The 18,617-nt window shown below is 49.0% G+C and overlaps 1 protein-coding gene across 4 annotated transcripts in view; it reads left to right on the forward strand.

The window, feature by feature from the left end:
* Positions 1-2,241, forward strand: part of Hipk2 (homeodomain interacting protein kinase 2) — a 188,560-nt gene extending 186,319 nt beyond the window's left edge. For all 4 annotated transcript variants that reach the window (XM_051151685.1, XM_051151686.1, XM_051151687.1 and 1 more), the window contains exons 14-15: positions 791-954; positions 1,613-2,241. In XM_051151685.1, the coding sequence (XP_051007642.1) occupies positions 791-954; positions 1,613-2,074 (626 nt within the window). In that variant the 3' untranslated portion in view covers positions 2,075-2,241. The remainder of the gene's footprint in view (positions 1-790; positions 955-1,612) is intronic.
* The last annotated feature ends 16,376 nt before the right edge of the window (positions 2,242-18,617 follow it).

Here is an 18,617-nt window from a genome sequence, read left to right on the forward strand (position 1 = left end):
CATGTCCTTAGAGTCTATTGGCTAGGCTAAGACAGCAGGCTCTAATAAAGCTCTGGGCTCCCTTGGCCAGGCACTTAGGCCATCTGATGTGAGTATTGCCCTTCCTCAACCTCCTACCCACTAAGCCTATGGTCTTCCTACCTGGCAGCATTGACACCCAGAATGTGTTAGAATGCAGGCTCTCGTGCCACTCCCAGCTATGGGGCTGGAATCACATTGACCATGGTGTAGAGCCACCTCCTGCCTGGGCAGAGTCTACATTGTCAGTAACATAAGGACAGTTATGTCAGCCATGTTAGGCTCTCAGGCCATTCCCTGAGAGAATTAGTTTCATCCCACCTGGGGTCAGGAGAGCTGCAGGGTTATTTGTAGCTCTGCTGTTCACCCTGTTTGTTAGGTCCAACCATTGGCATGATCCCATCTGATCTCCTTGGCTTGGGAGGGAGCAGGCAGGCCTCCTTCCTTCCTTACACCTCCCAGGTACTGTGACAACACTTCCCCCAGAAGACCAGTGTGGGGTCCAGCTTAGGTCTGCGCCTTTACCCTTGATTTTGTTCTTCTAGCTCCCTCATTTGCAGCTTCAATCCACCACACAGCTACGGCCCAGAGCCCAGCTGCCTCTTTAGAGTTGAGGTGAATGCCTGACTAGGACTAGAGACTAAGTAGCTTATGCCTGGACAGTCTTAAGAGCATGTCCTTCCTGGAAGGCTACTGTTTGGACGGGAGGGAGCACATTTTCTAGACAGCCAAGGACATGCCACTGACCTATGACCTATTCTTCCTCTGTCAGCGATCAATACCAGTCACCACTCGTCCTCCTTCAAGTCCAAGTCCTCCAGCACCGTGACCTCCACCAGCGGCCACTCTTCAGGGAGCTCTTCAGGAGCCATCGCCTACAGGCAGCAGCGACCAGGCCCCCATTTCCAGCAGCAGCAGCCCCTCAATCTCAGCCAGGTAAACCCCGGCAGCCACAGTAGGCAGTGCCCTAAGGGGCCTGGTTGGCTTATTCCTACCCTAGACCAACCCTGGGAAAGGTGGTATCTCTCAGTCATGAAGAGCCAGCCTAAAACAAAGTGATAGAGTACTCAGTGACATGGTGCCAGGGCAGACTTGCTGCTCAGCGGGCCCACAGGTGCTGTGTTAACCCTGCAAAGGGTGGCCATTGTGCCCTGCCATTGCCCTGGCCCACCAGGCTATCCCTAAAGAGGGTCCTCACAACCAGCAGCATTCCCCCCAGCCCCCCGACCCACAGAAGGAGTACCTGAAGACTTGTATGCATGCCCTAGTGATTTGGGTTTTCTACAGGAGAGAGGGCTGTTTGCTCAGACTCTTTCTGGAAGACCCCAATTTTAAAGTGAGCTTTCACATCATGTGGGAAAGCAGTCAGTGAGCGAGGGCTCCTTCTGACACTGCAGCCAAGTGTCCACTAGACTTGCTGGATATCACCCTAGCCTAGTGACTGGCCAGCCAGACATTACTTTCTCAATCCAAACAAATGTTTATGGTCTCTGCTTTTGAAGGGAAGCATCTGTTGTCACTCTCGCTTCCCATTCTGTTCCTCCTCCTTCCCCTCCTCTCCCTAACACAGTCCCTCTGCTACTTTTTTCCTTAGGCTCAGCAGCACATGGCTGCAGACCGCACTGGGAGTCATCGTCGACAGCAGGCCTACATCACTCCTACCATGGCCCAGGCTCCATACACCTTCCCGCACAACAGTCCCAGCCACGGCACTGTTCACCCCCACCTGGCTGCGGCTGCCCACCTCCCCACCCAGCCTCACCTCTACACCTATACAGCGCCCACAGCCCTAGGCTCCACCGGCACCGTAGCCCACCTGGTGGCATCCCAAGGCTCGGCACGCCACACCGTGCAGCACACTGCCTATCCGGCCAGCATCGTCCACCAGGTTCCTGTGAGCATGGGGCCCCGGGTCCTGCCCTCGCCCACCATCCACCCCAGTCAGTATCCAGCCCAGTTCGCCCACCAGACCTATATCAGCGCCTCGCCAGCCTCCACCGTCTACACTGGATACCCACTGAGTCCTGCCAAGGTCAACCAATACCCTTACATATAAACACTGGAGGAGGCCCCACAGGGAGGTGGGTGGAGTAGCTCCCAGACTGACCTGGGGAGCTGGGATTTTATACTGCAGGTGCCACACACAAACAATGCAAATGGGGCAGGGAGGGGGCAGCTGGGGCACAGATGAAACTTGAACTAGGAGGTGGGAGGACTGAGAGCAGAGACAGAGCATTTTAAAAGGTTTAAGGAGGGGGAAATCTATGCTTTTATTTTAAAAAAGAAAAAGGAAAAAAAAGAAAAAGAAAAATGTTAGTAACAAAAGAGGAAAAAAAGAAAAAAACACAGCTCACAAACCCATTCTGCACCAAACTGGAAAGGAAAAGAAGAGCTACAGCAAGATTCTGGAAGCAAGGGGCCCCAGTTTTTGAAGAACTTCATGAACTTTTTAAAGATTATTTTCATATGGCAGCAAGTGACATTGAACAATTTGCTGTCGGGGACACCTGATATGGAACGCCAATAGATTTTTAATTAATTGAACGTGAAAATTAGGGATTTTTCCAGAACTCCAAAAGGGTCAACACCTCCTTCAAATGTCAGGCCATTGCCTGAGGAGGCTTATATTTGGGGGGTTGGTCTGGTGTTGACAAAGCCCAGTTCTGGCTTATTTGTCAGAAATAGTGGGGTCAGCCAGACTAATGGAAGGGCGTGTTTCCTCTTTTGGAGCATTCTGGATAAATCTCTGAGCAATGTTATTCCTCAAATGTCATTAATAATGTGTGTTTCAGTCTTTAATTTCTTTTCTTTCCTGGAAATTTCTTCTCTTTGAATCAACCCCTAGTCGTGTAGCATAGGGTAGTGGTCGCCGTGGACGCCCTAGAGCACAGGGCAGTGGTCGCCGTGGACACCCTAGAGCATAGGGCAGTGGTCGCCCTAGAGCATAGGGCAGTGGTCGCCGTGGACGCCCTACAGCACAGGGCAGTGGTCACCGTGGACGCCCTAGAGCACAGGGCAGTGGTCGCCATGGTCGCCCTGGTAGAATGTAGCACTCTGCGCCCTTGTTTCCTACCTTGTGTTCACCTCCAGTGATACCAATAGACTATTCCTCAGTATAATTGCACAAAAAGTGATATAACATAGGCATGGAGCCAATGTAGTGGTCCAGGTGAACGAGTGAGTGTGCATGAGCACGTGTGGGTGTGAACGGGGCTGCCACCCTCCCCGTGTGTCCCTTGGCACCGCCGTCACAGCCCTTGCAGTCTTGATTTTACACCATTCCCTCCTAGTGCCTTAATGACTGACAGACAGACACGGCAAAGGGTTTACTTCCACTGGTACTCCAAGAAACTGGTCGGGGCTGGTCAGCTGTGCTCTCAGCTCTGTGTTAAGCTGTTATAGTGTTTTACTTGGATCTTTATGTTTTTACATTGTTTTGATGTCACGTGGATTCTCTTTCCTGGGCTCTTTCTGAGCAGAAGGATTTCAAAGAAGCTCACATAACTAAAAGGGGAGAATCATGGATCTCAAGAGGGTTGTGGGAGCCACATGGTGAGGCACACCGGTTCTTTGGGTGAGTTTTACCTTGAAGGCAGAGATCCAGAGAGACTCCCCACCCTTCCCTAGCTCTGCCATGTATGGCACTAGGGGGTCTTAGGAATGTCAGCTTTGCCAGGCAGCTGCCTCAGCCCCCAAGCCCACCAGCTCCTTCTTGGAGCCATGGAGAGAGAGGGCAGGAGAACTGCTCCCATTTCTGGTCACCTCCCCAGCCCTTCCCTCCCACAAGAAGCCCAGTAGTCTCAGAGGCGCCCACAAATCTCTCCAACAGCTCCAGCGGCCGTTGTCAGGCTCCTAGTTCTGCCAGCTCTCTCCCTCTGCAGACCACACTGGTAAGTTTGCTGTTGCTTCTTTCCTGAATTAACCTAGGTCTCCCAAGACAGCTTGATCCCTGCCGTTGAAAGAGATGCAGTGAGTAGGCACTGATGAGGTGGCCCGTGGTCCCCTGCACTTGGGAAAGCATTCCCATGGACAATTAAGCCTCCAAAGAAATCTTCCCTAAGCCCTCTTTGCACCTTTGCTGCGTTCTGGATGTTTTCTGCAGCCTTGAATGGTGCAGTGGGTAGGAGTTCTCCATTCCTACTGAGAAACTCCAAAGCCGTGGATGTTAGAGACCTGTCAGGTCCAGGGTGGGACACAGTAACATGCGATGGATTGCCTGATCCTAAAGTGGGTCCCGGCTGGCCCCTCATCAACATCTTCAGGCCCAAAGAGGTCTCTGTCAGCAGTACAGCAACCTCCAGGTTCCCTCCCCTTCCTCCCTCTGCAGGCCCTGAGCAATCTACTGTGAAAAGCTTTCCTCACAGTCCCTGTCCTCCTCCAGTAACAAAGCTTACTTAGCTTTTAGCTGTGAAAAACTCTGGAAACTTCCCCACCCATCAGTTCTTATAAAGTCAAGTCCCCAAACTGGATATGTCTTAGTGTACCTTGGGCCAAAAAAAGAGATGCTTAGTCTTGGGCATGGCCTGACCAAGGACTTGCTGGAAGTGGAAAGAGCGGCCTGTAGTGGGGAGCTTCACTGTCCTCATCCTTGTCCGAACTGCTTTAGCCCAAGAATGGCTTTCACTGGAAGTGAGACAACAGGGAAACAAAGTTCAGAGAGGGGCTGGGGAGCAAAGCCTTTGGAGAACCCCTGAGCCAGAGGCTCTTACAGAGGCACCAGCATGGAAACCCATCTGTCACATAGTTTCCAGCAGCCAGTTCCCCATGGAACCCTCTCATAATAAATCTTGGCTGAAAGCGGGCCTGGGCTCGCCTTGCTCTGTGGCAGCACCTGGAAGGCCAGCACCTTCTAGAACTGGCCTTCTAGGGGAAGGACGACTTTGTCCTTCCGTCTGTTTGTCTGCTTACATTGAAGCTTCTCTCTTCCACGAGTGTCCTTCCCTTTATCCTTCAGATCAGGAATAAATGTTCCTTGCTGCTCATAAAGTTAGTATTATTGTACTGATTGTTTATATTATGCCACTGTAATTATGATTATTATCACTTTGTTGCTATTTTAGTCAGGGTTGAAGTACACAATTATTCCAAGTATCTTTGTGTTTTCTTTGTAATATTTAAACTTATTTTATTCTATCTATGAGTATATGAGTAGACTGGAGGGACATATAGATGTCAGATCTTGTCAGAGGAAAGAAAAGAAGAAAAAAGAAAGGCCCAGGAGTTAGGAAAATTGTTCCTATCATCTCTGTCCCACAAAGCGCTGCAAGAAAGAGCTACCACATAGCAGAGATTCAGGTACCCTGGGGCCTTCCTCTCTGCACTGCCCAGCCGTGGTGCACAGCCGTTGTCAGGGCAATGTCTTTGGCAGTTTCTCTCACATTCTCTGTGCTCTCCTCCATGTCTGAACTACTGACCAGATTTTAGCCTGCCTCACACCCAACATTGAGCATAAGAAAGCTCGCGTTCTCCCCCCGCGCCCCCCCCCCCGCCCTCTCTCGCCCTATACCTCTTCCCTTCCCTCGACTCTTTTCCATTAGCACATTTGGAGTATGGCTTATCTCCCTCAATGCAGAGTCAGTGTCCCACCTGAAAACCATTAGGTACAGTGAGGGTGACGGGCAACCAGCTCCTTGTGAGATGCTTCCCTAGTTTGCTTCTTCCCAAGACGTGTCCTCCCAGCGCACAATTTTAGGGGGCCAAGTAAAGGAATGGGGAGGACATAAGAGCCCCATAAAAAGTTCAGTAGCTGCCCAGACACTGTAGGGTCTCTTCTGAATCACCCCTTCCTCACAGTGGCTGTGCCCTGTGCTGTGGAAATGGGTGTGTATACACTACCCACCTCTGCTCCAAAATAACCAGGCTCCCAACAAAGAAAGGAGTGAAGCAATTGCTTCCCCAAACAGAAGAAAGCCACTTCACAAACCTTCATCCCTCAACCACCCTTCCCTTGATCTCTTCATCCCATGTTCAGAGCTGATGCATCCAGGAGTCATACCAGACCCCAGCTAGTTAGCATCCTCACCCAGGCTCCCGCCAAGGTGCTCAGCACTGCGTCCCTTCCGCAAAGAAGATGGAAGAAAGGCTGCTGTCCTTAGGCCTGTGCTCTCAGTGGAAGGAGGCCCACTTAGTCCTTAGTAGACCGTGTGTCCCTGGTCCATCCTCTGGGCCACCTTTAATAAAGAAACACTGCTCAGCATGAGGAAGATGAGAAGGTCAGCTCAAGGAAATAGGTCTGTAGCACCTCGTGACCCTCAGGTCAGCAGACTCTGCTGCTCGCTGGATTCTTACTGACCGTCTGAGCCCTGGTACCCATGTCTCTGTGTTAGCACGTGGGGGCAATGTTCTAGGAAAGTGGGTGAGCAGGCCAGCAGGCAAGGCTGGTGTTGGTGCCAGATAGCCCTTTGAAGTGGATGCAGTTGATGTGATTCAGAGGAAAAGGGAGGGGGCAGCCCAGTGTCCCTGACTGTGCTGAGTTTCTCCCCTTCCTGGTGGCAAAGTTGTTCGCAGCTATAAAAGCCAGCTTGGCTTTGTTCTCTTTGCCTCTAAGGACTAGGACTGACCAAGCACAGCATGGAGCAGGTCAGAAAGGGAGGTGAGCACAGCAGACAAGGCCTCCCTCGACTAGGTCTCAGGAGTTGTGCACACTCATTTTGAACTGTGTGCTGGAGGAATGGGTTGGGTGATTGTGAGTGAGTGGGGTTCTTGGAAGCCAGAGTGAGGTGCTGAGAAGGCGCAGGGAAGTATTGCTGGTGGTTCATGGTGGAGGATGACTGGGTCGTTACCCTGTCTGTCCCTCCTGCCCCCAGGTGCTCAACATCTGTCTGAGGGACGGTAGGGCGTGGGTGTAGCTCCTGCTGACCTGCCAAGTAGCTGCTAGGACAGAAAACAGAAAGAAGAAAAATGTTTGGTGCCCTCAGCTAGCAGATAGAATTCCTTTCATGGCCCAGCCTGAGACTGCACAATCGCCTCCACCCCCACCCCCCCCCCCGCCAGCCACTGTACCACAACACGTACTGGCCCAGGGTCTCACAGGCTTTGCTCCCTGCTCATGTTTTTTTCCTTCTTATGTGCTTTACATGAGGAAGCCTAAAACTTAAGCAGGCCAGAGAGGTCCTTGCCAAATTGGAAAGGAAAGTAAAACTGACCCTTTCTATAGCCAAAGAACCTTTTCAAAGACCCCTCTAGAGATGGACCGATGTCATTCCCTGTGCCTTTCTGGGCAAAAATGACTTCAGTGATGCAATTCCATTTATCTTTCTGTCCTGCCTCCTTTTTAATTTCACTACATTTAATTCAAAACCACTCGTCTTTAAAGAGGAGTGGAGTGGTGGCCCTAAATGCTGCTGCTCCTGGGGAGCTGAGGTCCCCGTGCTGCTCATTCATACTTTCTTGATCTCTTGCTACTGTGGGAGGCTAGAAAACAAGCAAGCAGACAGAGCTTTCCCGGTGAGCCCACACTGTGTTCCAGGCTTAGGATGGGTGGGTAGCACTGGCTGGATGGTAGCATCTGTCCGTCTGCCTAGTTTCCACAAATGGACTCAGACAAATCTGTCACTCTACTAGAGAACAAAAGATGGCAAGATAGGCTGGGTGTGGTCCTGCACGCCTTTAATCCCAGCACTCGGGAGGCAGAGGCAGGAGGATCGCTATGAGTTTGAAGCCAGCCTGGTCTACAAAGTCAGTCTAGGACAGCCAAGGGTACACAGAGAAACCTCGTCTCAAAAAAAAACAAAAACAAAACAAAACAAAGATGGCAAGATGAGGCTTACTTAATTGTAAAAGAAACCTCGTGAATGCCTTGGCACTGTGGCCTACTGTAGTGACGAGCTGAGGAAAAGTCTGGTTTCCTCAGGTTGCCCGGGTCTGGGGCAGCTCATGACAGGCAATCAAGGTAGTCACTTCCCTTCTGCCTTAATTGCCAGAAAAGAGATCCTAGAGGCTCCCTGACACAGAAATCTATGCTTCCTGGCTCCTAAGCTGGAGGCCCTCCGCATCCCGAGGCCTTTCAGGGTCCCCCATCTGAGACCCACAGGAGGACATTACACTGATCGCCTCTTGCTGCTCACTAGCAGTCCCTCATGTAAGGTCTCGCACATGCCAAGCCCTTTCTGAGCACCCTCTCAGAGACCCACTGCAGGCACCCATCCCTGGGAAGAAGTCAACACCCCCTTTTTGACAGATGGAAAAGCTAGCCCTCTGAGAGAGTGGCATGAGAAAAGGAAAATATGATGTCTCAGAATCCCCAAGTTTCTAATCCAATTTTTTGTTAATCAGGACTTCCCTGCTGTGAACTTTTGTTTCCCTGTTTAACTAACTGCAGTAAGCAGCCGCCTCTCTCTTATGAGCCATCCAGTGATGCCCCCATTCCCTGTTACCAACCACTGTGCTCAGAATGGCTGTGTCAGTACTGGCACAGGGAGGCAACTGGCTGCCAGAGCGGCCCAGGCCACCCAGCTGGTGAGAAGGAAGTCAGGGCTTGGCATTCTGTCTGCCCAGCAGAGCTCAGCTGCCTCCCTTGTGTAGCAAGGACAGTCCTTTGCCTTCCCCGTGGGGCTGTGGGTGTCAGCAGAAGGTCTGGGCAAAGAGGCTTCCTGGGTTGGTTACAGGTGGATAAGGCAGTTTGACTTTAAGAAAACTCTCTGGGGAGTTTCTCTGGATTCCTAGAATTACTTCCAGTTTCTTTCCAGCAACTAGCTTTAGTCTCTGCTGCTACAATTCTTTGAGAGTGAAGGGAAAGTGTTCTTTTCTTTTAAATAAATAAATGAAGTGGTTTTTTTTTTCTTGCTTATAGTTAATCCTAGAAAGGCAATACTAAAGTATATATATTTTTTCCAAAATGCTATTTTTTACTGTGCTTTATAAATATCATGACAGCTCTGATCTCTGTAATAGACCCACTCTTCAGCTCTGGGATGAACCAGAAGCCAAATCTGTAAATACCTTGTGGCTCTGTGTCCAGGAACTTTTTTTTCTATGAAGAAACAAAACAAACAAGGAGGAGGGGAAGGACGAAAGCAAGATGACTTCTGGGAAGAGGAACAAAATCGAGTTTTCTTTCAAGAGACATCCTTCCTGAGGAGATGGACACCACAACAGCATGAGAGAGCAGAGCGCCCAGCCCCAGGAAGTGAGAAAGGCACCTCTGGCTGCTGTGAGGCTGGGGTGCTGCCCACACAGTTTTAGTTCACTTGAGAGATGGCAAAAATCTAGAAATGCTTTAGGACCAGACTTCAACTTCTTCAAGCTCTTGTCATGCACTGTGAGTGTCTACTCAGTTGTTTTGGTTGGGTTTCTTGTTTCTCTTTTCTTTTAAAAATGTCGTTACTGACTGGCTCCAGGCTTGTTTGCCTAAATTCTTAGGTCGTTTACACAAGTTCTAAATTCTTCTAGAACTTTAAATCCATTGGAAGCAAACCCAGCTAGTGTAGATCTGAGACCCTGTTGGTGTGAGGAGGTGTTCCAGCAGGGCACCTGACAACGTTCAGAAGGTCTTAGCTACGTTACCTTACACAAACTGTGACCTAGTGGCAATAATTACCTCAAATGTGGGCGTTCGTCCTGGTTTTAGCCTTTTTTTGAAATCTGTAGCCAGCTTGATCTTGTGATTTAAAAGACTGAATTCTCTCTGGGCTGAAGGTAAAGATCAATGCACACCCTGGCCACTGTTGCCTAAGTGAACCCTGAGAATAGCTCATCCTCACAGCAGAAGTGAAACCAAAAGAGATGATTCCATGTGTCATCATGTGGTGGTCAAGTGCACGGGGGCACGTCTCTCGGTACTGTAACATGCCCTTTGATTTCTCCAATATCAAGGAAACTACACAGTTGACTGTAGATACTCAAGCATACTTCTGGCTACATTTTATAGTTAAAGTATTTTATAGTTTACATTTAACCTGGTACTTTTTTAAAAGAAAATTGTTTATAACAGACATCTTCAACCACAGTCATATAACTCATGTTAGAAGCTGTGTCTCCCCAAGGCAGGCATGTTCCACTCATACTGTTCTGTAGCCTGACATGTGTGTTTCCCTTATTGTTGCTTTCCAGTGAACCTGAGAGAATGTGAAAGGAAGTCTAGAGGGAATGGGGGGGGGAAGGGGGAGTCCTGAACCTGGGCCAGATGCAGTCCTGCGCCATGTTGCGTGGCCTTCTTGACAGTGTGGAGGGGCATGCTTTGCCAACTTTGTCTCAATTTGAATGCTTTCTTTATGACTAGATCACTTACCTGGCAGTAGGTGATGCTGGTACTGAGTAGCTGAAGATACGGCTGCTGTTTCAGGGTCCCCAGTGAACCTTGGCCAGCATTTTGAGAGGGAGAACCCTACCCCTGGGCCCATGTTCACTGCCTGGGTTTTGTACATGTCTCTCTTTTAGTAGGGTTCCCCCTCCCCTTTAAAGCAAAACCCATGTAAAATGTGTAATTTAATTTCCCATTGTCTGGCTAAGATCTGAAACCAGTTCAGAGGGTGGGCCTTGGCTTCCAAACCCAAGGAGCTGGGGTGGGCAGTATAGGATGGTCCATGGAGACTGGGTCCACAGAGGGGATTTACAATGACTGAAACAGGCTCCAGAGACAAGAACGGGCTCCACTGTTAGGCAGGAGAAGATAGGAAACGTCAGTGTCCCTGACCGTTTTGTTGGGTTTGGGTTTGAGTTTTTCTTGGGATGTTGTATTGTGTTTTTAAAACAGGGTCCCGTTATGTAGCCCTGGCTGGTCTGGAACTCACAATGTGGACTGGGTTTTGTTTGGTTTTTGTTTTCTCTTGTGCTACCACTGAACTATGGAGACCCCATGGTGCTCTGTGTGTGATGTGACCTTGAGCGCCGCAGCACACCGGCACCAGGGTCTGCTCCCTCCCATGCTTGCTTTGCGCCTGTGGCCCGTGCTCACAGCATGCTCTTGTGATCAGCTCGAATGTCCTTGTAGAATGTTCTTCATTTTACCCTTCTTAGTCATACTCCCAGGCGTGCATGCGTGTGTGTGTGTGCGTGTGTGTGTGTGTCATTTCCTTTGCACTAATAAACCAAATGAATTTTATGTCATTGTCTTTGGAGCTAACCCATGTTTTTAAAAAATGAGAGGTATGGAAATGGGCTTTTCATTTGAAAAGTAAATTTACTGTATCTAAAAAAGGGCTTTGCTATCACTCTCTTTAGTTCCCTCTCAACCAATTTCCACGTGCGTGCACACACGCGCGTACACACACACACACACACACACACACACACACACACACACACCATGTGCCCTTCAAGGCAGAGGTCCTGTTCACACTGCCTCCAAGTCTGTTGGCTTCCTGCCCTTGCACATCCCCCCCTCTTGTGTTACTGCCCATTTAAAGCTGGCTTTCTTCCATGGGTTACCCAGGGCACACAATCATTTCTAGCCCCCCAAAGTACCCTTCACCCGTTTGCGTGTGTTTTTTAACCAAATGAAGTTGACAAGAAAGGTGTGTGTGGGGGCTGCAGGATTCCTAGTGGGGTAGAAGCACTGTATAGACAGATGTTGATATATATGTTTGTGTGTGTATATATCAAGCCAAATTTCTGATAGAAAAAGTATAGCTTTATGGGTGAGAAGAAAGAGGAGCCCTTTAGAGGTCGGAGCCAGCCTCAGTGTGTCCAATGAGCAAGACACAGTGTGCTCCTTCACGCGCAGCTAAGGCCCCCACCCCTAGCCCTCACCATCCACCAACCTCAGTGAGCCGGGAGACCTGCTAGAGTCCCCAGCAGCAACAGCAGGAGAGTGAGGGGACATAGATCAGAATGACTGGAATTTTTCATCCCACTCTGCTCTGACTACATGAATTGAGCTGCAGCCTGATAGTTTATCATGTTTCCAAACATGAAGATGGCAAGAGAGATCAGTAACAATGCTTAGCTTTCAGCTGCCCGTGAGTTCAGGATGCTCGGACAGAAAGACACGCCCCTCAAAACAAGAACAGGGAAAAGGGGACCTGGCAGTGCCCATCCCCCAGTCCAAGGAAGGAGGCTCCCTCCCCCAGGTCATCTCAGCTCAGCCTTGATAACCTCTTAAGAGCCCTGGCCCGTCACGTTCCTTCACTGTATGGTTTCTGTAATAAAGTGTTAATCCATGTTAATCTGTGTGGGGATTATTGCGTGCAACAGTATTTTCTCGTGTACCTCTTTTTCCTCTGTGACGTGTCCCTCTTTTATTTATAAATGTCTACTTTTTTTTTTTTTTTAAGGACAAACCAGTGTGTCGTAGACCTCTGTGTAACCTGTTCCTTAGTCTCATTATAGGAATCTTATAAGGATGGATATTTTACTTGGCTTTAGAATGTTTTTCAAGAAAACTAATTCTTAACTGATGAAGTCGTTGCTACTAAAATGCTTGTTTTCATCATGACGTCGTGCGCTTCTAAATTAATCATCATTTTCGTTGTAGAAAAATGGAGTGAATTTATATTAGTCTTGGAAACTAATAATAGCATTGTAAATTTATGAGATGATTTTAACAGAAAAAATTATAGAAGAATATAGTTATTTTAATTGTAATATTACTAACTGTAGGGTGAGAAGGGGGGTCCTGTTGTGGTGAACTCTGTTATAGCTTGTTACTCAGTTTCTTTTTTATCATTTTTTGGTCTCTGAGGTGAAGCGAGTTATTAATTGGATCTGTAAACTCACATATGCATATTGTATATGTGTAGAGATGTGATCACACTGTCTTGGAATTACATTAAACTGTTTGGAATCACTGTACTTTGCCCAGCAGCTTCGTTATCCAGAGCCTCACTAGAGGGCGCTGCTCACTGCCTCCGAAAGGACTCTCAACCTGCCCTCACACTGGCTGGCGAGAGGTGGGCCTTGTGGTCACTTCCCCACCAATCCCTGTCTCCTGGACCCCATTGTCACCTCCAAGCTACCCTGATCCCATCCGAGCCCCGAAGCGTTGCTGTCCTGTGGCCCTGCCGACATTCCTCCCAGATCTGCGTCCTGTTGTTTCACCCTGAGCTCCACAGACAACCTCAGTATGGCACAGCCCCATAGCCAGGGCTGCGGTCACCACTGGAGCCTCGCTCAGGCCTGCCTCCACCTACCCATCCCACCCCTGGCACCCTCCATTTCAGGGAGCCTAGAAGATGCCACATCCTCCTCTAGTCATAGCTCCCTGCATCAATGATTTTGTTGTTGTTTTGGTTTTTGCCAGTATCTACAAAATTTGCCATTCCTTTCTCCTCAGCCCTTCAAGCCCCACTGCATTCTAGCTTTAGAATTTGCCTGTTCACTGTACTTCATATGCGTACACTCATTCACTATTTGTCCTTTTATGTCTTATTTTAGAATAATGATTTTTGTTTCATTCATGTTATAGAGTGGGTCAGAATCTCCTTTTATAGACTGGATAGTATTCCATTGTAGGAACATACCACATTTTGCATTAACATCTGCTCTGCTCCCCCTTGTGGCCTTTCTAACACCACTGTGAGCAAAATTCTCTTCAGACCCTGCTTTTGATTCTTTCAGAAATGTCTTATGGAGGTGGAATTACTGGGTCAAATGACAATGTTAACTTTTAAAAGAACCATCTTGGTGCCCCACGGTGGCTCACTTTGCACTCTCGTCTTCAGTGGACAGGCTCCATGCTCTTCCCAGCACTCCTGTCCTGGCTTCTCTCTTTAGAACCCTCAGGCTCTTCTGCCTCCAATTCTTACACGCTCCCTAGTCATCCTAAACACTGGGGCCCCTTAACTTACTTTCTCCATCTTCTTGCCCATAACTTGAGCAGCTGCCAGCCCTTGCTTCCACCATGTACCTGCTATGAGTCCACTCAGCCACCCAAATGCTAAGCTCCTGAGATCTGTTGGAGCAGACCCTGCAGACCCCTGGTCCTCCATACAGACCTCCTGACCCTGCAGACCCCTGGTCCTCCATACAGACTCCTGATCCTCCATACAGACCACTGACCCTGCAGACACCCTGGCCCCTGTAGATCACTGACCCAGCAGGCACCCTGGCCCCTATAGACCTCTGATCTAGCAGACACCCTGGCCCCTATAGACCACTGACCCAGAAGACACCCTGGTCCCTATAGATCACTGACCCAGCAGATATCCTGGCCCCATAGACCACTGACGCAGCAGACATCCTGGCCCCATTGAACACTGACCCAGCAGACACCCAGGCCCCATAGACCACTGACGCAGCAGACACCCTGGCCTCTATAGACCACTGACCCAGCAGACATCCTGGCCCCATTGAACACTGACCCAGCAGACACCCAGGCCCCATAGACCACTGACGCAGCAGACACCCTGGCCTCTATAGACCACTGACCCAGCAGACATCCTGGCCCCATTGAACACTGACCCAGCAGACACCCTGGCCCCATTGAACACTGACCCAGCAGACCTCTGATTTTATAGACCATAAACAGGCATATCCCTCACGCCGTAGACCACTGGCCCAGCATCCTGGCCCTACAGACCTCTGACCCCATAGACCACTGATCCAGCAGACCCCCTGACCGCTCACCCTATAGACCACTGATCCAGCAGGCCCCTAACTAAGATAGCCCTCAATACTAGATTCCCCAACCTCTTCAGCCAAGCAGACAAATAGCTCATGGCTTTAGTCAGGGCCCCTGTATTCCCGCCACTGTGACTGATGAGAAACAGTCCCCATTTCTGCTGCCTTACTTCCTTAGATTCCTTTTCTCCATAGTAACCAAGAGGCTTCCTCAGCCCCAGCTCCTCTCCAACCTGGGAGTCAGCCTCATCACCTTCCCTTGGCTGTCCTGGCCACTCAGCCTGGGTCTGCAGTCCCTTTACACCCAGCCTCCACCCTGTAGAAGCAGCTCAGTAGAGCCAAACTCCCCAAACCCCACACTGAGACCATCTGCCACCATCCACTTATGATTGATTGATGACTGACTGGGGGCACTTGAGTTTGAACCCAGGCCTTGAGCATGCTAGGCAATCACTCTACTGCTAAGCCCATCCCCAACCCTTTTTATTTTTGAATATTGAGACAGGGTCCTGCTAATTTACTCAAGCTACCCTCATATGCAATGTAGAGCCCAACTAGGCCTTGAATTTGTGCTCCTCCTGCCTCAGCTTCCCAAGTAGCTGGGCTCACTATTTCCTTTTTGTTTGTTTGTTGTTTCGTTTTTTGTTTTTCGAGACAAAGTCTCTCTGTGTAGCCTTGGCTGTCCTGGACTTGCTTTGTAGACCAGGCTGGCCTCGAATTCACAGTGATCTTTCTGCCTCTGCCTCCTGAGTGCTGGGATTAAAGGCGTGCGCCACCACTGCCCGGCTGGCTCACCATTTCTTAAATAAATATCTGTTCCACTTAAACTCATAAAGAGATGCCATATAGTGTCTCTTCTTTGGGGACATTGCATCTGATGGTACTTCTAAAACAATGCTACACTCCAAGTCCCCTTGTAGTAAAGATGCTGGACATCCCTACACACTTTTTATATTCTGTTTCAGTGATGTCTTAGGTTTGTGCAGCACTGCTCTCAAAATCTTTACTCATAGATCAGGACTGCTAGTGAGATAAATGCTGACGCCTTGGTATGTGGAAGGCCAGAGGCAGAAGGAAAATGCTGATCCTAGAGACAGCCCTCTAGCTGAAGGAAAGACATTTTAAGCTGCCATGGGCCACTGAGACATACACAGCAAGCTATGTGGTTGGTCCAGGTCAGGTTCAACTCCAGGATCTGTTCTTTATCCTTAGGAAATCTGGGAAATCCCTAGGCCCTGGTACCCCAGCATGCTACCTGGGAATAAAGTAATGTGAAGATTGGCCAGACAGCCGTCCCCCCAAGACCCTTTTCATTGTGTCAAGCTATTGAAAGTACTGGATTGTAGCCAGGCAGAATGGCGCACGCCTTTAGTCCCAGCACTCAGGAGGCAGAGACAGGCGGATGGATAGCTGTGAATTTGAGGCCAGCCTGGTCTACAAAGTGAGTCCAGGACAGCCAAGGGTACACAGAGAAACCCTGTCTCAAAAAAAAAAAAAAAATCTAAGATAAAGGCCACTGAGATGGCTCAGTGGGTACAGGTTGCCTGCTGCCAAGCCCAAGGACCTGGGTTTGATCCCAGGACCCACATGGTGAAAGGGAGAACCAGCTCCTCCTATCCTCTGACCATGTACACCATGGCACACATGCTCCACATGCATGCACTAAAATGGAATAATATGTTTTCAAAACATATAAAATAAAACGTGTAAACAGAAAAATAAAGAAACTGATTCTAAGGCTGGGAAGATTATGGTCTAGGTGAGACTTAAACAAAACCTGGAGCCAGATGAAACACTAAAACTACAGCCAGGTGACTCCCCAGTTCTGTGAGGAGTGACCCAGAAAAGCTAGCCAGTGGACGCTGGCACCACCGCCTTTAAGAAAGGTTTCAAGCCAGGCATGGTGGCGCACACCTTTAATCCCAGCACTCGGGAGGCAGAGGCAGGTGGATCACTGTGAGTTCGAGGCCAGCCTGTCTACAAAGTGAGTCCAGGCAAGGCTTCACAGAGAAACCCTGTCTTGAAAAAGAAAAAAAGAAAAGAAAGAAAGAAAGGTTTCAGGGGTTTTGTTTTATTGTTGTTTTTAGTTTTTATTTATTCTTCTCACAGATTCTATAAGAGGTAAAATTAAGCAGGAATCAGCCAGGCATTGTGGTACACGCCTTTAATCCTAGCACTATGAAGGCAAAGGCAGGCAATCTCTCTGAGCACAAGGCCAACCTAGTCTACATACTGAAATATGAGAGGAAGGGCAGGGGACACTAGTCTAGTTGAAAAAAAAAAATCAAGGGAAAATGAAATTCAAAATGTGAAAGACTGTGGAAGTAAAAAGGCTCAACAAAGAAAAGAAGGTAGGCGTGGCTTGCGCAGTCCCTGCACTCAGGAAGCTGAGGCAGGAGGATCACCAAGAGTGCTAGGTCAAATAAAATAATAAAGGAAAAGTTAATTGATAGTTTTATATAAAATAATAGTTTCATTTGATTTTTAAAAGTGATAGTTTTCCATTGCTGACTTTTTGATGGGATTTTTCTCAGTCGTCTGACACAGGAAGCGATGGCTGTGCTTTATGTGGCTGAGCAGGCTCACAGGGAGAAGGCCAAGCAGTGACTTACAGTAAGGGTGGTCATGAGCCAGGAGAGCCTGATAGAGCAAGGGTGGCAAAGAGGAAGCAGGAGGTGGCCAGGTGTGTTCACTCGTTTTTCTGATGGTCTCAATAAATACTGACAATGAGAAGTCATTTACTAGCACTGGTGTTTTCATTAAAAGAGAGAGGCCACGCACTTTTATTTTTATTGCTCATGATGACAATGGGCAGGCAGAGAGACATGGACTCCCGGTCTCTGACTATGCCAGAAAACACTGTGAGGGTAGAAACCAGTCATAAGTGATAATGGCCCCTTGTTCAATATAATGGACAAAAACTTAGAAGAGTCCCCAGAAACTTTCTTTTTCCTCCACAAGATTTTCACAGAGCTCCATGGCTTATGACAGGCCTGTGGCAAGGGTCTCATCTGTTTTCTGATGGAGGACCAGCCAGGTAAAGCCACATAGAGGCAGTACATGGAAGACTATCCACCATCCTCACGGTGGGGAGCATGGTGGCACACAGACGGACATGGCAGCTGGATCTGCAGTTAGCAGGAAGAGAGAGAGAGACAGAGAGACAGAGAGAGAGAGACAGAGACAGAGAGAGAGAGAGAGAGAGAGAGAGAGAGAGAGAGAGACAGACAGACAGACAGAGAGAGAGAGACAGAGACAGAGAGACAGAGACAGAGAGAGGCAGGCAGGCAGGCAGGCAGGCAGGCAGACAAGGCCTGACTTGGGCCCTTGAAAGCTCAAAGCCCACAGCTAGTAACATACTTCCTCCAATAAAGCCACCCTCCTCCAATAAGGCCACACCTCCTCCAATAAGGCCACACCTCCTCCAACAAGCCCACACCCCCTCCAACAAGGCCACACCTCCTAACCCTTGTCAAGTAGTACCTTTCCCTAATGACCAAGCATTCAAATATGTGAGCCTATGGGGCCCATTCTCAGTCAAGCCACCACAGATCCCCTGGAACCAGAGTTGTTACTGACAGTTGTGACTCACCATGTAGCCGCTGGGCCCTGAACCAAGGCCCTCTTGCAAGCATAATAAGGGCTTTAAAGCTCTAAGCCATCTCTCCAGACCGGTGAGGTATTTGGTAAGACGTGAAAGGCTTTCCTTCTCTGAACCCTGCGCCCTTCCAGAGACTTTGATGGCCAAGCACAGGTTGAGAGGAAACATGACCAGGTGCCTGGCAGTGCCCTTCACCACACTAATTAGTGGAAGAGCACCCCAAGAGTCCCCTAGCTACATTGTCCTACATCCTTCCCAAGAAGACCCAAATTACCCATATTGGAAGAAATACCTAGAAAACATGCAGAAAAGTTAACAGAAATTAGTAGTTTTGTCTGAAAATTTCATTGAAAGGGACAGAACAGGACCTGCAGGACTCAGTTTGCCTCTGAGGCATTTTCTGAAAATGGGCCAGGATCCAAACAGCCATACATAGCACACTTGGTTGCAGACACCAGGAGGAAGTCAGGCTCCTGAGCAGGCAGCAGGACCCCCAAATGTG

Source organism: Acomys russatus, chromosome 10 (assembly GCF_903995435.1).
Source record: "Acomys russatus chromosome 10, mAcoRus1.1, whole genome shotgun sequence".
NCBI classification, from domain to species: Eukaryota; Metazoa; Chordata; class Mammalia; order Rodentia; family Muridae; genus Acomys; species Acomys russatus.